Source organism: Oncorhynchus tshawytscha, linkage group LG15 (assembly GCF_018296145.1).
Source record: "Oncorhynchus tshawytscha isolate Ot180627B linkage group LG15, Otsh_v2.0, whole genome shotgun sequence".
NCBI classification, from domain to species: Eukaryota; Metazoa; Chordata; class Actinopteri; order Salmoniformes; family Salmonidae; genus Oncorhynchus; species Oncorhynchus tshawytscha.
In genome coordinates this window covers 3,772,904-3,788,258 of record NC_056443.1, presented here as the reverse complement: position 1 = coordinate 3,788,258, position 15,355 = coordinate 3,772,904, and the positions used below count along the sequence as shown (strand labels likewise).

The 15,355-nt window shown below is 44.7% G+C and overlaps 1 protein-coding gene across 8 annotated transcripts in view; it reads right to left on the bottom strand.

The window, feature by feature from the left end:
- Positions 1-15,355, bottom strand: part of LOC112236291 (membrane-associated guanylate kinase, WW and PDZ domain-containing protein 2-like) — a 288,293-nt gene that overhangs the window by 60,038 nt on the left and 212,900 nt on the right. For all 8 annotated transcript variants that reach the window (XM_042297937.1, XM_042297938.1, XM_042297931.1 and 5 more), the window contains one exon: positions 7-64. In XM_042297937.1, coding sequence (XP_042153871.1) covers positions 7-64 — 58 coding nt within the window. The remainder of the gene's footprint in view (positions 1-6; positions 65-15,355) is intronic.

The following is a 15,355-nucleotide window of genomic DNA, read 5'->3' as shown; positions in this document are numbered from 1 at the left end:
ACTTACTCCACATAGTAGCTTCCGTAAATAGGGTCATCGATCTTCTCCCAGCCATACGGCAGCTCTGTGGAAGAGACAAGCACAACAACATACTAGTCCGTCAACAGGCCGGGGGACAGCATGTCGATTCACAGAACAATATATTCATCAGGCAATTTTGATCACAACATTATTGTATGGTCATTTATTACAGAGAATTTGAGGTTAATTATAAAATCTTAATTGACTACGCTAAATCTGAAAATGATTTATTATGCTCTATGGTAACTGTGCCAGTTACTGAATACTTGGTGAGGTCTATGAGCCTCCAGACTTGCAAACACTGTCAAAACATTTGGACAAACTTAAGCGACAAGACACATGATAACCCCATCAGCATTTGCAATCAAAATTCAGATCCAAAATTCATGAGTGTGAAGGAGAATGGCTGTTTCTCAAGCAGCGGGCCAAAGGTTACTTAATCATTGTCAATATGGCCCCACAGGTCTACCCCAACCATCTCCTGAACTCTCACACTACACCAAACACACTGATAGATGGAGTGGTTTGAATTGGGGTGATTTTAAATATTCATGTCCTGCCATCCTTTCTATGTTGTAAATATTCAGTTATGAAGCCAGCGATGTTTGGATATAGTTTAAATGTTTGTATCTGGAGCACGTACATAGCTCCTGGGCCCCTTAGCCCACACAATATTTAACTGAAACACATTACACCATTACATTAGGGTCTCAGAATAGACTGACTGTGGATCTAACACAGTAGCTGTCAACTGTCATGGACCAAAATAAACATTTGAGTGGAACGTAGAATGTCATAACTTCAGTCATGTCGGTGTTGATGGTGCAGGTGTTCCTACACATTGTTTCTACTCTGATATGATGAGCCACCACTGTGGCATCGTGGGAAGTATTATAAATAGGCTTGGGCGGTATCCAGGGATTCATACCTTCATACCGACCTTGTTCCATCCTGGGATATTCGATAATACTGGTTAGCAATGCTAACAATTACATGTAAAATCTCATAGCGAATGCTAGCTAAATGCTAACGATTTTATACAGTCTCTGACATAAGCTATTTGCAGGACAGACATCCCAGCTGATAAAGTTATACAAGTAACTCAAAAATGCTACTCAAAATTTGCTGCACACACAAAACAAATGTTGACTCTTGATCAAGGAGGGAATTATCTGCTGTTACCAAGAGGAGCTTGATTGCAAGAAGCTAACCACTTAGCTAGCTAGCTAGCTAGCTAGATAACTAGCTACTAAGTTAGCAAACCAAATGCACAACTGCACAGCTTTAGCACATTTTAGAAAGTTAACTTAATAGTTATTAGATATCTAGCTGGCAAACATTTAGTTGTGAATTCCATAGTGTAACTACATATATCAGGATATAGATCACCTAGTATGTGCTGCACAACAGTGAGTGACTCATCATTTAAAAAAAGATGAGGTAGGGCCTCCCAGGTGGCGCAGCAGTCTTAGGAGTTACTACAGACCCGGGTTCATTCGGGCTGTGCCACAACCAGCCGTGGCCGGGAGTCCCAAAGGACGACGCACAATTGGCCCAGAGTCATCCCGGTTTGGGGAGGGTTTGGCCGGTGAGGCTTAACTTGCCTGCGGGCTGACCCCGGCCGCCAGATGAACAATGTTTCCTCCGACACATTGGTGCGGCTGGTTTCCGGGTTAAGCTGGCAGATGTTAAGGAGCGCGGTTTGGCAGGTCATGTTTCGGAGGACGCATGACTCCACCTTCTCCTCTCTCGAGCTCATTGGGGAGTTGCAGTGATGAGGCGAGATCGAAAATTGTGGAGAAAAAAAAAGTTGCTGTAAAAATTGATAAAAAATACATCAAAGAATTAGTTTCAACGGTATTGAAAAACCCTCCAGAGGATATTTCAAAATAGCCCGGTATATGATATATATGGTATACTGCCCAAGCCTAGTTATAAATACAGATATAATATGACTAGGCCTAGGGACACTTCATGACCTAACCAGGAAAACTCAATGTGAAACTGATTTGTAACTCACAATATAGAGGGTGGAGGGAGCTGTGTCCATAGAAATATAATTACTAGAATGGTAAAGCCCCTCACACCACATCAACTTTACTGGAACACTCGTGGGTACACTCAATATGGCTGAAAGTAACTATCTATGTGGCTAAGTACTTGGGCTAAAGCTGACTCACACTACATAAGTCACTAACCCAACCTCCACTCCAAGTGCACCTTCATCAGGGAATTGTTTGATCAGCCTCCCTCCCTCTCTATTTCACCAGGGGTATACAGTAGGTTCAGCACACTGTGTTTGTTCTTTGTGATCAAAGTGGATCTCTCCCCAACCCTGACCTCCTCCCATCATTCATGTCTGACAGGATTGTTCTGCCTCTCTCTCTCCCCTTTCTCTTTCTCATTCTCCCTCTCCCCTTGTCACACCACACTGACCAGGGGGACTGGTCCATTGACTGAGCCTGATTCCATTTAAGGCTATGAGGTTGTGACCAGTGTGGTGGTACTGAGGCTGGTCCAGAGTGAGAGCCGCTCTAATCAGAGAGAGAGAGAGAGAGAGCGACAGTGCTGGGCTAATCAGGAGAGTAGAGATAATATCTCCTGACCACAAATATCAGTCAGAATGGGGTGATAATGTACCGTCCACAGGCTCTCAGGACCTCCATGATGATTCAGAAATAGGCTTGGACACACACACACACACACACACACACACACACACACACACACACACACACACACACACACACACACACACACACACACACACACACACACACACACACACACACACACACACACACACACACACACACACACACACACACACACCTACCTCTCTCTGGTCACCCCCAAAACCAATTCTTTCTTTGGCCGCCTCTCCTTCCAGTCCTCTGCTGCCAATGACTGGAACGAACTACAGAAATCTTTGAAACTGGAAACGCTTATCTCCCTCACTAGCTTTAAGCACCAGCTGTCAAAGCAGCTCACAGATTACTGCACCTGTACATAGCCCACCTATAATTTAGCCCAAACAACTACCTCTTTCCCTACTGTATTTATTTAATTTGATTTTTTTTGCTCCTTTGCACCCCACTATTTCTACTTTGCACATTCTTCCACTGCAAATCTACCATTCCAGTGTTTTACCTGCTATATTGTATTTACTTTGCCACCATGGCCTTTTTTGCATTTACTTATCTCACCTCATTTGCTCACATCGTATATAGACTTGTTTCTACTGTATTATCGACTGTATGTTTGTTTTACTCCATGTGTAACTCTGTGTCGTTGTGTGTCGAACTGCTTTGCTTTATCTTGGCCAGGTCACAATTGTAAATGAGAACTTGTTCTGAACTTGCCTACCTAGTTAAATAAAGGTGAAGTAAAAAATAAAATGAACACACACACATACACACATACACACATACACAATCGCAAGAACTTGGACACACACATTTTTTGTGAGTCCTTCATATTAACATCCCTGGCTCCATTGTCATACACATGCACAGTAAGTCACAATAAATCAATACAAGCACATGCAAGCCATATGTCTCTTCCTTTTACTCACACACATATACTATTCAACAAACGGAACCCCCCCCCCCACACACACACACCACACCCTGCCCCCACCAGCCACAAAAACGAACTCACTAACATGTGCTGTGACTGATATGTGAGTCTGCTAGGAGTGGGTTGACAGCCCTAGGGAATATCTCCTCTCAGTGCTCCTCTCCTCTCCCTTCCTTAGCCCCATCTTCACTCATTAAATATGAAAGAGGCTGGTTCATGTTCTCACCTCCACTGAGCTCCACACACAGAAAAACACCACACAGATCAAAGTCCTGCCATGTATTTCTGCCACGCACCACTCCATCTAATGAAACACCCTTCTATTAAAACCACCTGAGCTTCAGAGCTAGGCAGGCAGTCTGTCTGTCTGTGTCTTCAGCAGAGCTTCAGAGCTAGGCAGGCAGTCTGTCTGTCTGTGTCTTCAGCAGAGCTTCAGAGCTAGGCAGGCAGTCTGTCTGTCTGTGTCTTCAGCAGAGCTTCAGAGCTAGGCAGGCAGTCTGTCTGTCTGTCTTCAGAGCTAGGCAGGCAGTCTGTCTGTGTCTTCAGCAGAGCTTCAGAGCTAGGCAGGCAGTCTGTCTGTGTCTTCAGCAGAGCTTCAGAGCTAGGCAGGCAGTCTGTCTGTCTGTGTCTTCAGCAGAGCTTCGGAGATACACATAACACCACACTGCAGGCAGCCAATATCTCTAGATTCCAACTGTTCGTTTCAATGTCACTGTTTTTGGCTGAAAAGGGCTTGTGTAGAGCACATGCATGCAACACACGCAGAAGCACGCTTACACATACATACCCGCACGCACACGCACACACACACACACACAGCAGTGAGTATGTTTTTATGTGTGTGGGCAGTAAATGTGTTTTAAATGCTAAACTCCAGAAGACTCTCTTTTCACTAAGCACAGCCCCTGTCAATTAGTAGCGTGGGAGCAATGATTCCATGGATCTGGGAGAGAGAGAGAGAGAGAGAGAGAGTTGTGCTGTCCATTAGCCTGCAGCGCTGAAGAGAAGGGCCCCTTTGTCACTGTAACAATTTGTGCTCTCTTTATAGGGCCAACACTCAGTCTAAACACTGCTGTAGAGGAGCTGTCAACTCCCAGGAAGCCTAAGGAAGGATACATCTGAAGGAGCTCCAGTGTTAAATGTGGTATAGTGTTTTAGAGTACATCCCTTGTCCCAAGGTCAATTGACCTTACATTAGTGACAATTATAATGGTATAGAGGTAGGTATTCCCAAACAGGTATTCCAAACTGGGGTACGCGTATCCCTGGCAATGTCGTCGGGGGTACGCCAAATAAAAATGTGATTGACATTTAAATAATTTTAAAAAACAGTCCATTTTCAAACAGTCCATAGAGACACATACCAGTTCTACTGGTAGTACTGCTACTACCAGCACTACTACACCTGCACCTGTCGCAGACACAAGTTGTTCTGCTTCCATGAGCACATTCAATGCTAGCATCAGTAATTCTACATTTGTTGTTAGCCCAGCTAGCATGGACACTGACAGTTGTGAATCTGATGCAGCCAAAGAGCTACTGCCCCCTTACCCGGGAAAGCACCGAACAACAGACAGGGATGTAGGACCATCAAAGAGGCGCAAATATGATGAGAACTAGAGTCGTGGCCAAAAGTTTTGAGAATGACACAAATGTAAATTTTCACAAAGTCTACTGCCTCAGTTTGAATGATGGTGATTTGCATATCCTCCAGAATGTTATGAAGCGTGATCAGATGAATTGCAATTAATTGCAAAGTCCCTCTTTACCATGCAAATGAACTGAATCCCCCCAAAACATTTCCACTGCATTTCAGCCCTGCCACAAAAGGAACAGCTGACATCATGTCAATGATTCTCTTGATAACACAGGTGTGAGTGTTGACGAGGACAAGGCTGGAGATCACTCTGTCATGCTGATTGAGTTCGAATAACAGACTGGAAGCTTCAAAAGGAGGGTGGTGCTTGGAATCATTGTTCTTGCTCTGGTTACCTCCAAGGAAACACGTGCCGTCATCATTTTACACAAAAAGGGCTTCACAGGCAAGGATATTGCTGCCAGTAAGATTGCACCTAAATCAACTATTTATCGGATCATCAAGAACTTCAAGGAGAGCGGTTCAATTGTTGTGAAGAAGGCTTTAGGGTGCCCAAGAAAGTCCAGGGATTGGGGCACCACCATGTACAGAGCTTGCTCAGGAATGGCAGCAGGCAAGTGTAAGTGCATCTGCACGCACAGTGAGGCGAAGACTTTTGGAGGATGGCCTGGTGTCAAGAAGGGCAGCAAAGAAGCCACTTCTCTCCAGGAAAAACATCAGGGACAGACTGATATTTTGCAAAAGGTACAGGGATTGGACTGCTGAGGACTGGGGTAAAGTCATTTTCTCTGATGAATACCCTTTCCGATTGTTTGGGGCATCTGGAAAAAAGCTTGTCCGGAGAAGACAAGGGTGAGTGCTACTATCAGTCCTGTGTCAGGTCAACAGCAAAGCATCCTGAGACCATTCATGTGTGGGGTTGCTTCTCAGCCAAGGGAGTGGGCTCACTCACAATTTTGCCTAACTAAGTGGCTGGGGGAACAAAACATCAATATTTTGGGTCCATGGCCAGTAAACTCCCCAGACCTTAATCCCATTGAGAACTTGTGGTCAATCCTCAAGAGGCGGGTGGACAAACAAAACCCCACAAATTCTGACAAACTCCAAGCATTGTTCATGCAAGAATGGGCTGCCATCAGTCAGGATGTGGCCCAGATGTTAATTGACAGCATGCCAGGGCTGATTGCAGAGGGCTTGAAAAAGAAGGGTCAACACTGAAAATATTGGCTCTTTGCATCAATTTCATGTAATTTTCAATAAAAAGCCTTTGACACTTATGAAATGCTTGTAATTATACTTCAGGATTCCAAAGTAACATCTGACAAAAATATCTAAAGATACTGAAGCAGCAAACTTTGTGGAAATTAATATTTGTCATTCTCAAAACTTTTGGCCACGACTGTATATTGATTGGGGTTCACTTATATTGGGAGTAGTACCTTTCCTCAGCCACAGTGTGTAATATGTGCAAAAGTACTATCTCACATCTCAATAAACCTTCACTCTTGCGCAGACATTTAGAAACAAAACATGCCAATTTTTTTGACCGAGAATAAAGATTACTTTTGAGTAGTAAGACATGTATAAAAGCAACAGATACCATTAATAAGAAGGGGTTAGAAGTGTCTTATATGGTGAGCTACCGAGTGGCTAGGACAGGCAAGCCCCATACTAGTGTGGAGGACTTAATTCTTCCTGTTGCCGCAGATATGGCTGGGACAATGCTGGGGGAAAAGGCCAAAAAAACTATACAGACAATGACTTCATCAAACAACGCATCAGTAACATGGCGGGAGATGTTTTGAAACAATTACTGCTTCGCATACAAGCCAGTGTATTCTATGCGTTACAGCTGGATGAGTCAACAGACGTGGCGTACTTGACACAGCTACTGGTATATGTCTGTCAAGTTTATGGGGGGTCAATTAAGGAAGACATCCTCTTCTGCATACCACTTGAAACCAAGACAACAGGAGGGGATATTTTTAAAGTACTGGACAGCTTTGTGACATAAAATGGATTTTGGTGGTCAAGATGTGTTGGTATCTGTACTGATAGCGCAAAAGCCATGACAGGGAGACATAGTGGAGTGGTAATGCGCATGCAAGTAGTTTCTCCCGATGCCACTTGGGTACACTGCAGCATCCACCGAGAGGCTCTTGCTGCCAAGGGAATGTGAAAACGGTTAACTTTGTTAAAGCAAGGCCCCTGAACTCTCGTGTATTTTCTGCATTGTGATATGGGCAGCGACCATGCAACGCTTATACAACATAAAGAATTGCGCTGGTTATCAAGGGGAAAAGTATTGACACGTTTTTTTGAATTGAGAGACGAGCTTAAAGTTTTTTCTTTACTGACCATCATTTCACTTGTCTGACCGCTTGCAAGATGACGAGTTTCTCACACGACTGGCCTATCTGGGTGATGGTTTTTCTCACCTGAATGATCTGAATCTAGGATTACAGGGACTTAATTGTAGGATTACAGGGACTCTCCACGTCTATATTCAATGTGCGGGACAAAATGATTAAGAAGCTGGAGCTCTTCTCTCTCTGTATTAGCAAGGACAACACACAGGTCTTTCCATCATTGTATAATTATTTTGTTTGCAAATGAACTCAAGGTTATGGACAATATTGTTGGATTTGGGGTCAACTTTGAACATTGATATACTAAAGACATGACTGATCAGAAGCATAGTATATAAAGGTGTGAAAGAGAATGTTTTTTATGTCATAAGTTAATGGTTCTCTGTGGAAAGACAGAGTGGCTATGGAATGTGCTGGGTGGATGGGAGGGAGTCACGCGAGTGTGATAGGGCATATGGGTGGAGAGCTTTGGATGAGACATCAAGGGGGTTGAGGTCAGGTCAGGTCACCTTAAGGGAGACAGAACGGATTATTACTCTATCACTTCGTCTTCCAGTGGAACCATAAGATGTAAGGATTGGAGAGAAGGAGGAGTGTCTGAAGTGGAGTATATATACTTGTAGTGGTGGAAACATGTCTTTCTCTGAATACAGCTGTGTCGACCCTTTGGGAAGAATTAAACTTTAAGCTTCTCTAGTGTCTGCGAGTTATTTACTCTGTGAGTTATTTTAAAAATTAGAACCTAACAATATCAAATGTAATATAGCGAAGCACCTGAGTGAGTTGGGTGCGCAATTACACAGGTACTTTCCCGAAACGGATGACACAAACAACTGGATTCGTTATCCCTTTCATGCCTTGCCTCCAGTCCACTTACCGATATCTGAACAAGAGAGCCTCATTGAAATTACATCAAGCGGTTCTGTGAAAATGGAATTGAATCAGAAGCCACTGACAGATTTCTGGATTGGGCTGCGCTCAGAGTATCCTGCCTTGGCAAATCGCGTTGTTAAGACACTGATGCCCTTTGCAACCAGTACCTATGTGAGAGTGGATTCTCGGTCCTCACTAGCATGAAAACTAAATACAGGCACAGACTGTGTGTGGAAAATGATTTAAGACTGAGACTCTCTCCAATACAACCCAACATTGCAGAGTTATGTGCATCCATTCAAGCACACCCTTCTCATTAACCTGTGGTGAGTTATTCAATTTTCGATGAACAAATAAGGTGTTGTATGAAGGATGGTTAAATAAAGAGCATAATTATTGATTATTATTACTTGGTCCCTGGTCCTATATGGGCCGGGTTGTGATAAAAACTCACACTCATTCTTCTGTTTAATAAATGTATCGTATAGTGTGTGTGTGTGGCAGGCCTACAATGATGGAAAAAACAACATTTGAGATTGCGCTGACCCTGGTGCTAGAGGGGGTACACAGCTGGAGGTTGAATGTTTGAAGGAGTACGGGACTATAAAAGGTTTGGGAACCACTGGTATAGAGCAAAGAGACAGCCACTACTGAGTGTTGAAATAAAACAATGGGTTTTCCCACAGGGTTTTCCATGCAGTCTGAGAAATGTCGACATCAGTAGGCTAGGCCTCAGTAAATGTTCCTTTGGTTTATTCCATTTTGCTTTCAGCAGGGGGGTTCTCTAAGCTCTCCCCCTTCTTTCACTCTCTCCTCCTCTATCTCATTCCCTGTTCGGCCATCCTCTCCTCTCCTGTCCGCTCCTCTCTCCCTGTTTGAAGAGCTCTAAAGGAAAACACTTTAAAATGCACTCGTACAGAGGGACTTTTTGAAGTAAAGTTTCATGCTCTCATGCTCATGCATATTTCATCTGGCCTTTCTAATTCTGTCTGAGGAGAGGAACAGCCCATGTTCCCCATGTTCCCCTGCTTTCCCTTTTCCTTTCTTCAGGGGAGGAGCTGGCTGAAGTGAATTCAGGTCACCTGCAGCACATGGGACTGTTTCGTCTCTGATGTCGCACACCCTTCCCACTGGTTCCTGCTTAGACAGGAGACCAATACATCTCAACTTTTTCCTTCAGCCGCTTCCTCCACTTGCTGAGTATCTCTCCAGGGTATTCCCACTGAGAGTCAGGTGTGTAAACACCCCAAGGGTCTTATTCCAATACTCAAAATATGGGGTGGAGTTAGCAAAGTTATGCCCTTAGGCCTCTGTTTTGAAGCCCTCATTTGAAGTGTTTTCTAGAGTAGTCTCGCCAGGTCTGATCCCCCACAATTCTCTATAATCTCCACTTGATTCACTCGCCAAACAGCTATCGTTGTTTTGGAATGGACTGAGGAGAGAGCAACTGAGACGGGAGCCATTGAAGGAAAAAGGAAAATGGGAATTGAACTAGGGTGCGTTGTCACAGTGATAGCACCACCATGCTGAGACAGAGATAATATCAGTCAGTCTGCTGCTGAGAATGAGGAGGAGGAGGAGCAGGAGAAGAGGAGGAAGTGGTTTGCTGGGTTTATTCTCTTTCCTTGATGAGGTGGTTGCCAGATGGAACAGAGGACATCTATATAGCCCCTGACACACTGATATATACTGTATATTAACAGGACAGCCCCAGTCCAGTTGAGTCACAACAGCTGGACTGAAACAGAGTCATAAACTGAAACAAGTCTTAAGAAAGAAGACCTTGAAGGACCTCAAGTAAATCTTCTCCTTACACTAGGCAGGATTCCATTGACCTAGGTTTATTCGACAAAAACAATGTCACAAAAAATGTAATTGCGACACGTGTAATGTAAACAGCAGATATAGGAGATATTTTCTAAAGATTGACAACATTTGTTTCAGTTCGACAGGTTGGATTTGTCTTTTGTGTAACTTTATTGCGACAAATGATGATGGAAACTGTTTTTCCAATAAATTATGATAGCAGAATCTTTTTAAGGTGCGCGTGATGTCATGGCCCCAGCATTTGCAAACTAATTATTTTTCCGTGCTAAATCCATAAGACGGCCTAATTTGTAAACAGGCTGACAGTGAGTTGTGAGCAAAATAACCAGGAGGGAAGTTGACAATGGCTATTAATAGGCATTCTATTGTTGCAGTCCTCAAAGATTGAATCAAATTAATCAGATCCATTTACCGCCCGTAGGTCAGGGTGCCAATAGTCTAAATGCCTACTGCTTGAAAAATATATATTTTTCAAATATACAAATAATGTTTCTTTGCAGGACAAGGAATGTCATGACTTTCAAGAATGCCTGAATTGCTTCACCTTGCTTTTCTGGTTGGCTGGATAGAAGTTTCCCCATCCAATGATTTCAGATCTACAGGAGTGCAAATTTAACCATGGCGCGGACTGTGGCGATATGTTGGCAAGTGAGAATTATGCGAATATGGCAAATATTAGTCCATTTCTTGCATTCTATCCATGCTGTCCATGCTGACAGACTGTCGCCAATGTATTAATGAGCAATTCTATACTTCATTTATAAATCGACACTGCGGGTTTCTTTTTTAGGTGTGACGTCATGACGTCCAGCTGTTTATATCGACACAAGATAGTTAAATGGAAACGCAGCGCAGTGGGCAATTGTCACATCTATTTTCTATGCAAACTTTCTAAATGTCAACCCCCCCCAAAAAAATCACTGGACAAGTTAATGGCATCATAGCTAATGTCTCACTGTGAAGGGAGATAGTTTCCATGGTAACCTGTGGAGGAGGAAGTGAGGGAAGTCTTTTGGGCTGAGCAGAGGGGCTGGCTGATGATGGTGGGCCATTTGGACTACTAATCCTGCAGACACGTCTACCTTCCATGTCGCTGTACTTGACCCCTGACCCCTAACTGCACCCACTCAAAACAAGGAGTGGAGTTAGCAAAAGTATGCACTTAGGCCTAGGTTTCACTGTCGCCCCCGGAAATGAGCACACAGTCAATTTGAGCTGAATACAAAAAAAATAATACCCTTAAATTGAAGGAGAAAGGTTGCTATTCTGGCATTTACCTAGGACGTAATATCTAACACAATCAATATTTCCCCACCGGGGTAACCTTTGATTTATAATCACACCTGAGCTCCCCAATCCACTGTGTTTGTTATAGTCTTAGAATTGGGATTCACAATCAGTAGTTCAAACAAGTTGGAAAATTTCCAAACCAGTGTCTAAATACATTATGTGAAAACTGCGTGTTTCTATGATCTGTGGTCAAGAATAAGTAAAAAAACGGTGATTTTCAAAACCAGCAATGAGTTTTTAGCCAGAGGTATTTTATTTCACCCACATCAACACAACCATTTAAAAATAACTGGTTTTAAAATGATTCACTTTTGATGATGTAGTACGTTTTTACTTTTCCCACAAAACATAGAAATGTGCCGTTTTCAGATATGTCGACACTGGTAGTGTGCTGAAGATAATGACAATGAGGTTGGAAAGTGGTGAAGTTGCCCTTTAAGTTCTTCAGGAAAGCTAAGGGAGTTGGGTTTGTCCGAAAGCAATGATGTTCAAAAGCCATCTAAACTCAGCTGATCTCTCCCTTCACGGCGAGGGTAAAACAACCAGTGGAGCAGAGCAGGTGACTTACTCAGGTAGAACAGCCTATTACTAGAGTTGATTTAGGTGCTGTGGAGGGAGGTTGCAGAACAGAGGAAGGGAGGGGGAAGCATGGATGGTTGAGGATGATTAACCATTAAGTGTGTCTGGAGTGGGGTGGAGCGTGACTGGGCTACTGAAGGACTCCTACCTCTCCTCTTCAGCCTCTCCTCTCAACGGGCTGGGAGAAGGACACGCACACACACACACACACACACACACATCCAGCCACTGGAGAGCCTTACGGTTGTGGGCGGAGAAGTTGCCGCACCAGGCGGTGATACAGCCCGACAGGATGCTCTCGATTGTGCATCTGTAAAAGTTTGTGAGTGTTTTTGGTGACAAGCCAAATTTCTTCAGCCTCCTGAGGTTGAAGAGGCGCTGTTAGGCCTTCTTCACCACGCTGTCTGTGTGGGTGGACCATTTCAATTTGTCCGTGATGTGTACACCGAGGAACTTAAAACTTTCCACCTTCTCCACTACTGTCCGGTCGATGTGGATAGGGGGGTGCTCCCTCTGCTGTTTTCTGAAGTCCATGATCATCTCCTTTGTTTTGTTGACGTTGAGTGTGAGGTTATTTTCCTGACACCACACACCGAGGGCCCTCACCTCCTCCCTGTAGGCCGTCTTGTTGTTGTTGGTAATCAAGTCTACCACTGTAGTGTCGTCTGCAAACTTGATGATTGAGTTGGAGGTGTGCATGGCCACGCAGTCACGGGTGAACAGGGAGTACAGGAGAGGGCTGAGAACGCACCCTTGTGGGGCTCCAGTGTTGAGGATCAGCTGGGTGGAGATGTTGTTTCCTACCCTCACCACCTGGAGGCGTCCCGTCAGTAAGTCCAGGACCCAGTTGCACAGGGCGGGGGTCTCGAGCTTAATGACGGGTTTGGAGTGTACTATGGTGTTAAATGCTGAGCTGTAGTCGATGAACAGCATTCTTACATAGGTATTCCTCTTGTCCAATCGGGTTAGGGCAGTGTGATTGTGATTGCGTTGTCTGTGGGCCTGCTGGGGCGGTAAGCAAATTGGAGTGGGTCTAGGGTGTCAGGTAGGGTGGAGGATGTTCTCATAATATACCCATCAATCATGTCACAGACCCTCCCTTCTCCTCTCCTGCTGGAGACTCAAGGTGAGGGAGAGCGTCAACTTTTACTCAACACACGCGCGCGCACACGCGCATGCATGCACGCACGCACGCCCGCACGCGCACACACACACACACACCTATCTGACCAGCACTGAGAGGGGTAACGCATAAGGTCAGGGTCCTCAAACCACTCCTAACACCACACCAACCTGATGTGTGAGTATCTGGGTATATGAGCACAACAGAAAGACAAGCCATCAAATAAGGCTATTAGGAAAGAACATGTCGACCTTTCAACCCTAAAAGCCTTCCCTCTTTCCTGCCAGTCTCATCTGCATAGTTTTTTACAGCCGGACAGAAAAACAAGTGCTGCTATTTTCTCCGGAGACTGTTTTCACTGGGAGGAGATGAGAGAGTGAGCTCTGTGCTAACGGGTGAGACACGATGATAACTTTGTCTGGTGCGTCTCAGGCATGCTCCGTTTTACATGACTAGAATATAATTACCTATGCCCCGGCCTTGTCTCTCTCCCCCTCCCCCTTTCCCTCTCCATGTCGCGCTCTTTCTCTCTCTCCCTCTCTCTCTGAGCCTCTCGGTCTCGTCACAGAGATGGCGTCAAAACAGACGAGACATAAAGAAACACAATGGAACAAAGCAGCCATTTAAAACCTTCAACCTTCAAACTCCTCCCAATGCCATCACAGCCCAGATCCCTATCAGTCACACCAGTCACTCCTAACCAAAGCCTTTCATTGGTTACACTGGATTCTGGATTCAATGTGTGTTGTGCGACAGCTTCTTAGGATAGAACTAACCCGACTATTAAATGATGAAATGCATTGAAATAGTGACGACCGACAGGCAGGCAGGGTGGATTAGTTTTCTTGGTTTTTTCCTTCTACGTATCAGGGGGATTCTGTTGGCTTCTCTGAAGGCACAGTGAGCTAGCAGACAGGTTGTATGTAGAACAGGAGAGAGAGAGACAGAGACAACTCTCAAAACAGGGGAGCCTGTTCTGTCTTCTCATCCAGCAAATATGTGGTAAAACAGGAAAACAAGCTGGCTTTGAGGGAGAAGGAAGGAAGACAGAATTAAACAGCAGGCTTTGATTTGAAGACTGTCCTATTCCAGGTTCCCTCAAGTCAAAAAATGAAAGAGGACAGCAGGAAGATACAGAAGGAGAGAGAGAGAGGTTATGTAACCAAGCCATAGCGCTCCTCTGATGATGAGATCTCTCTCTATTATCACTGATGTGCCTTTGAACCGGGAGAATCAGCTGACAACCACTCTGCTGCTGGCGCACACACACACACACACACACACACACACACACACACACACACACACACACACACACACACACACACACACACACACACACACACACACACACACACACACACACACACACACACACACACACACACACAGGTAGCAGACGTATGCCTGAATAATTGACAGATCTGCATGTATAAGTTGTTTATAGATCAAAATGAATGTTAGAGGATGTATAGTGCTGTTTTGTCAGTGTGTGTGTTCCTTCCATCCTCAGGGCTCCATGTCTCTCTGTTTGTTGAGTCTCTCCTCCTACCTCTCGTCTGTTGTTCAGAGACAGAGTTTAGACCCCATCCTGTGATCCTGTTAACGTTCACCAGCGCGTGGGCACACACACACACTACACCCCTGCTCCACATGCCTCCTAATCAATACACAATATACAGCACCAGCTCATCTCTCCTACACATCTCTCAGGGAGGTCTGCTTCGCTGCTACCCAGCTGTCAGCTAGTGAAACATGGGCAGATTCTCACTAACGTTCCCCTGATTATGGCTCCTAGCCCTGGCGTGGGCCCTGGGGATCCCCTCTTAGATCCCCTTCTCCAGCTGGTTGAGGCTCTACATGGAACCATATGCCCCGTCTCTCCCAGGGCCAGCGATCACTGGATGATCTGTCCAACTAGATCAATATTCATCTCCTTCACATACAGTACATTACATCTCGTAGCATGGAACGTCCTGACTAGAGGAATGGGATTGGAGGTACCCAGATTAACATCTCGTAGCATGGAACGTCCTGACTGGAGGAATGGGATTGGAGGTACCCAGATTAACATCTCGTAGCATGGAACGTCCTGAC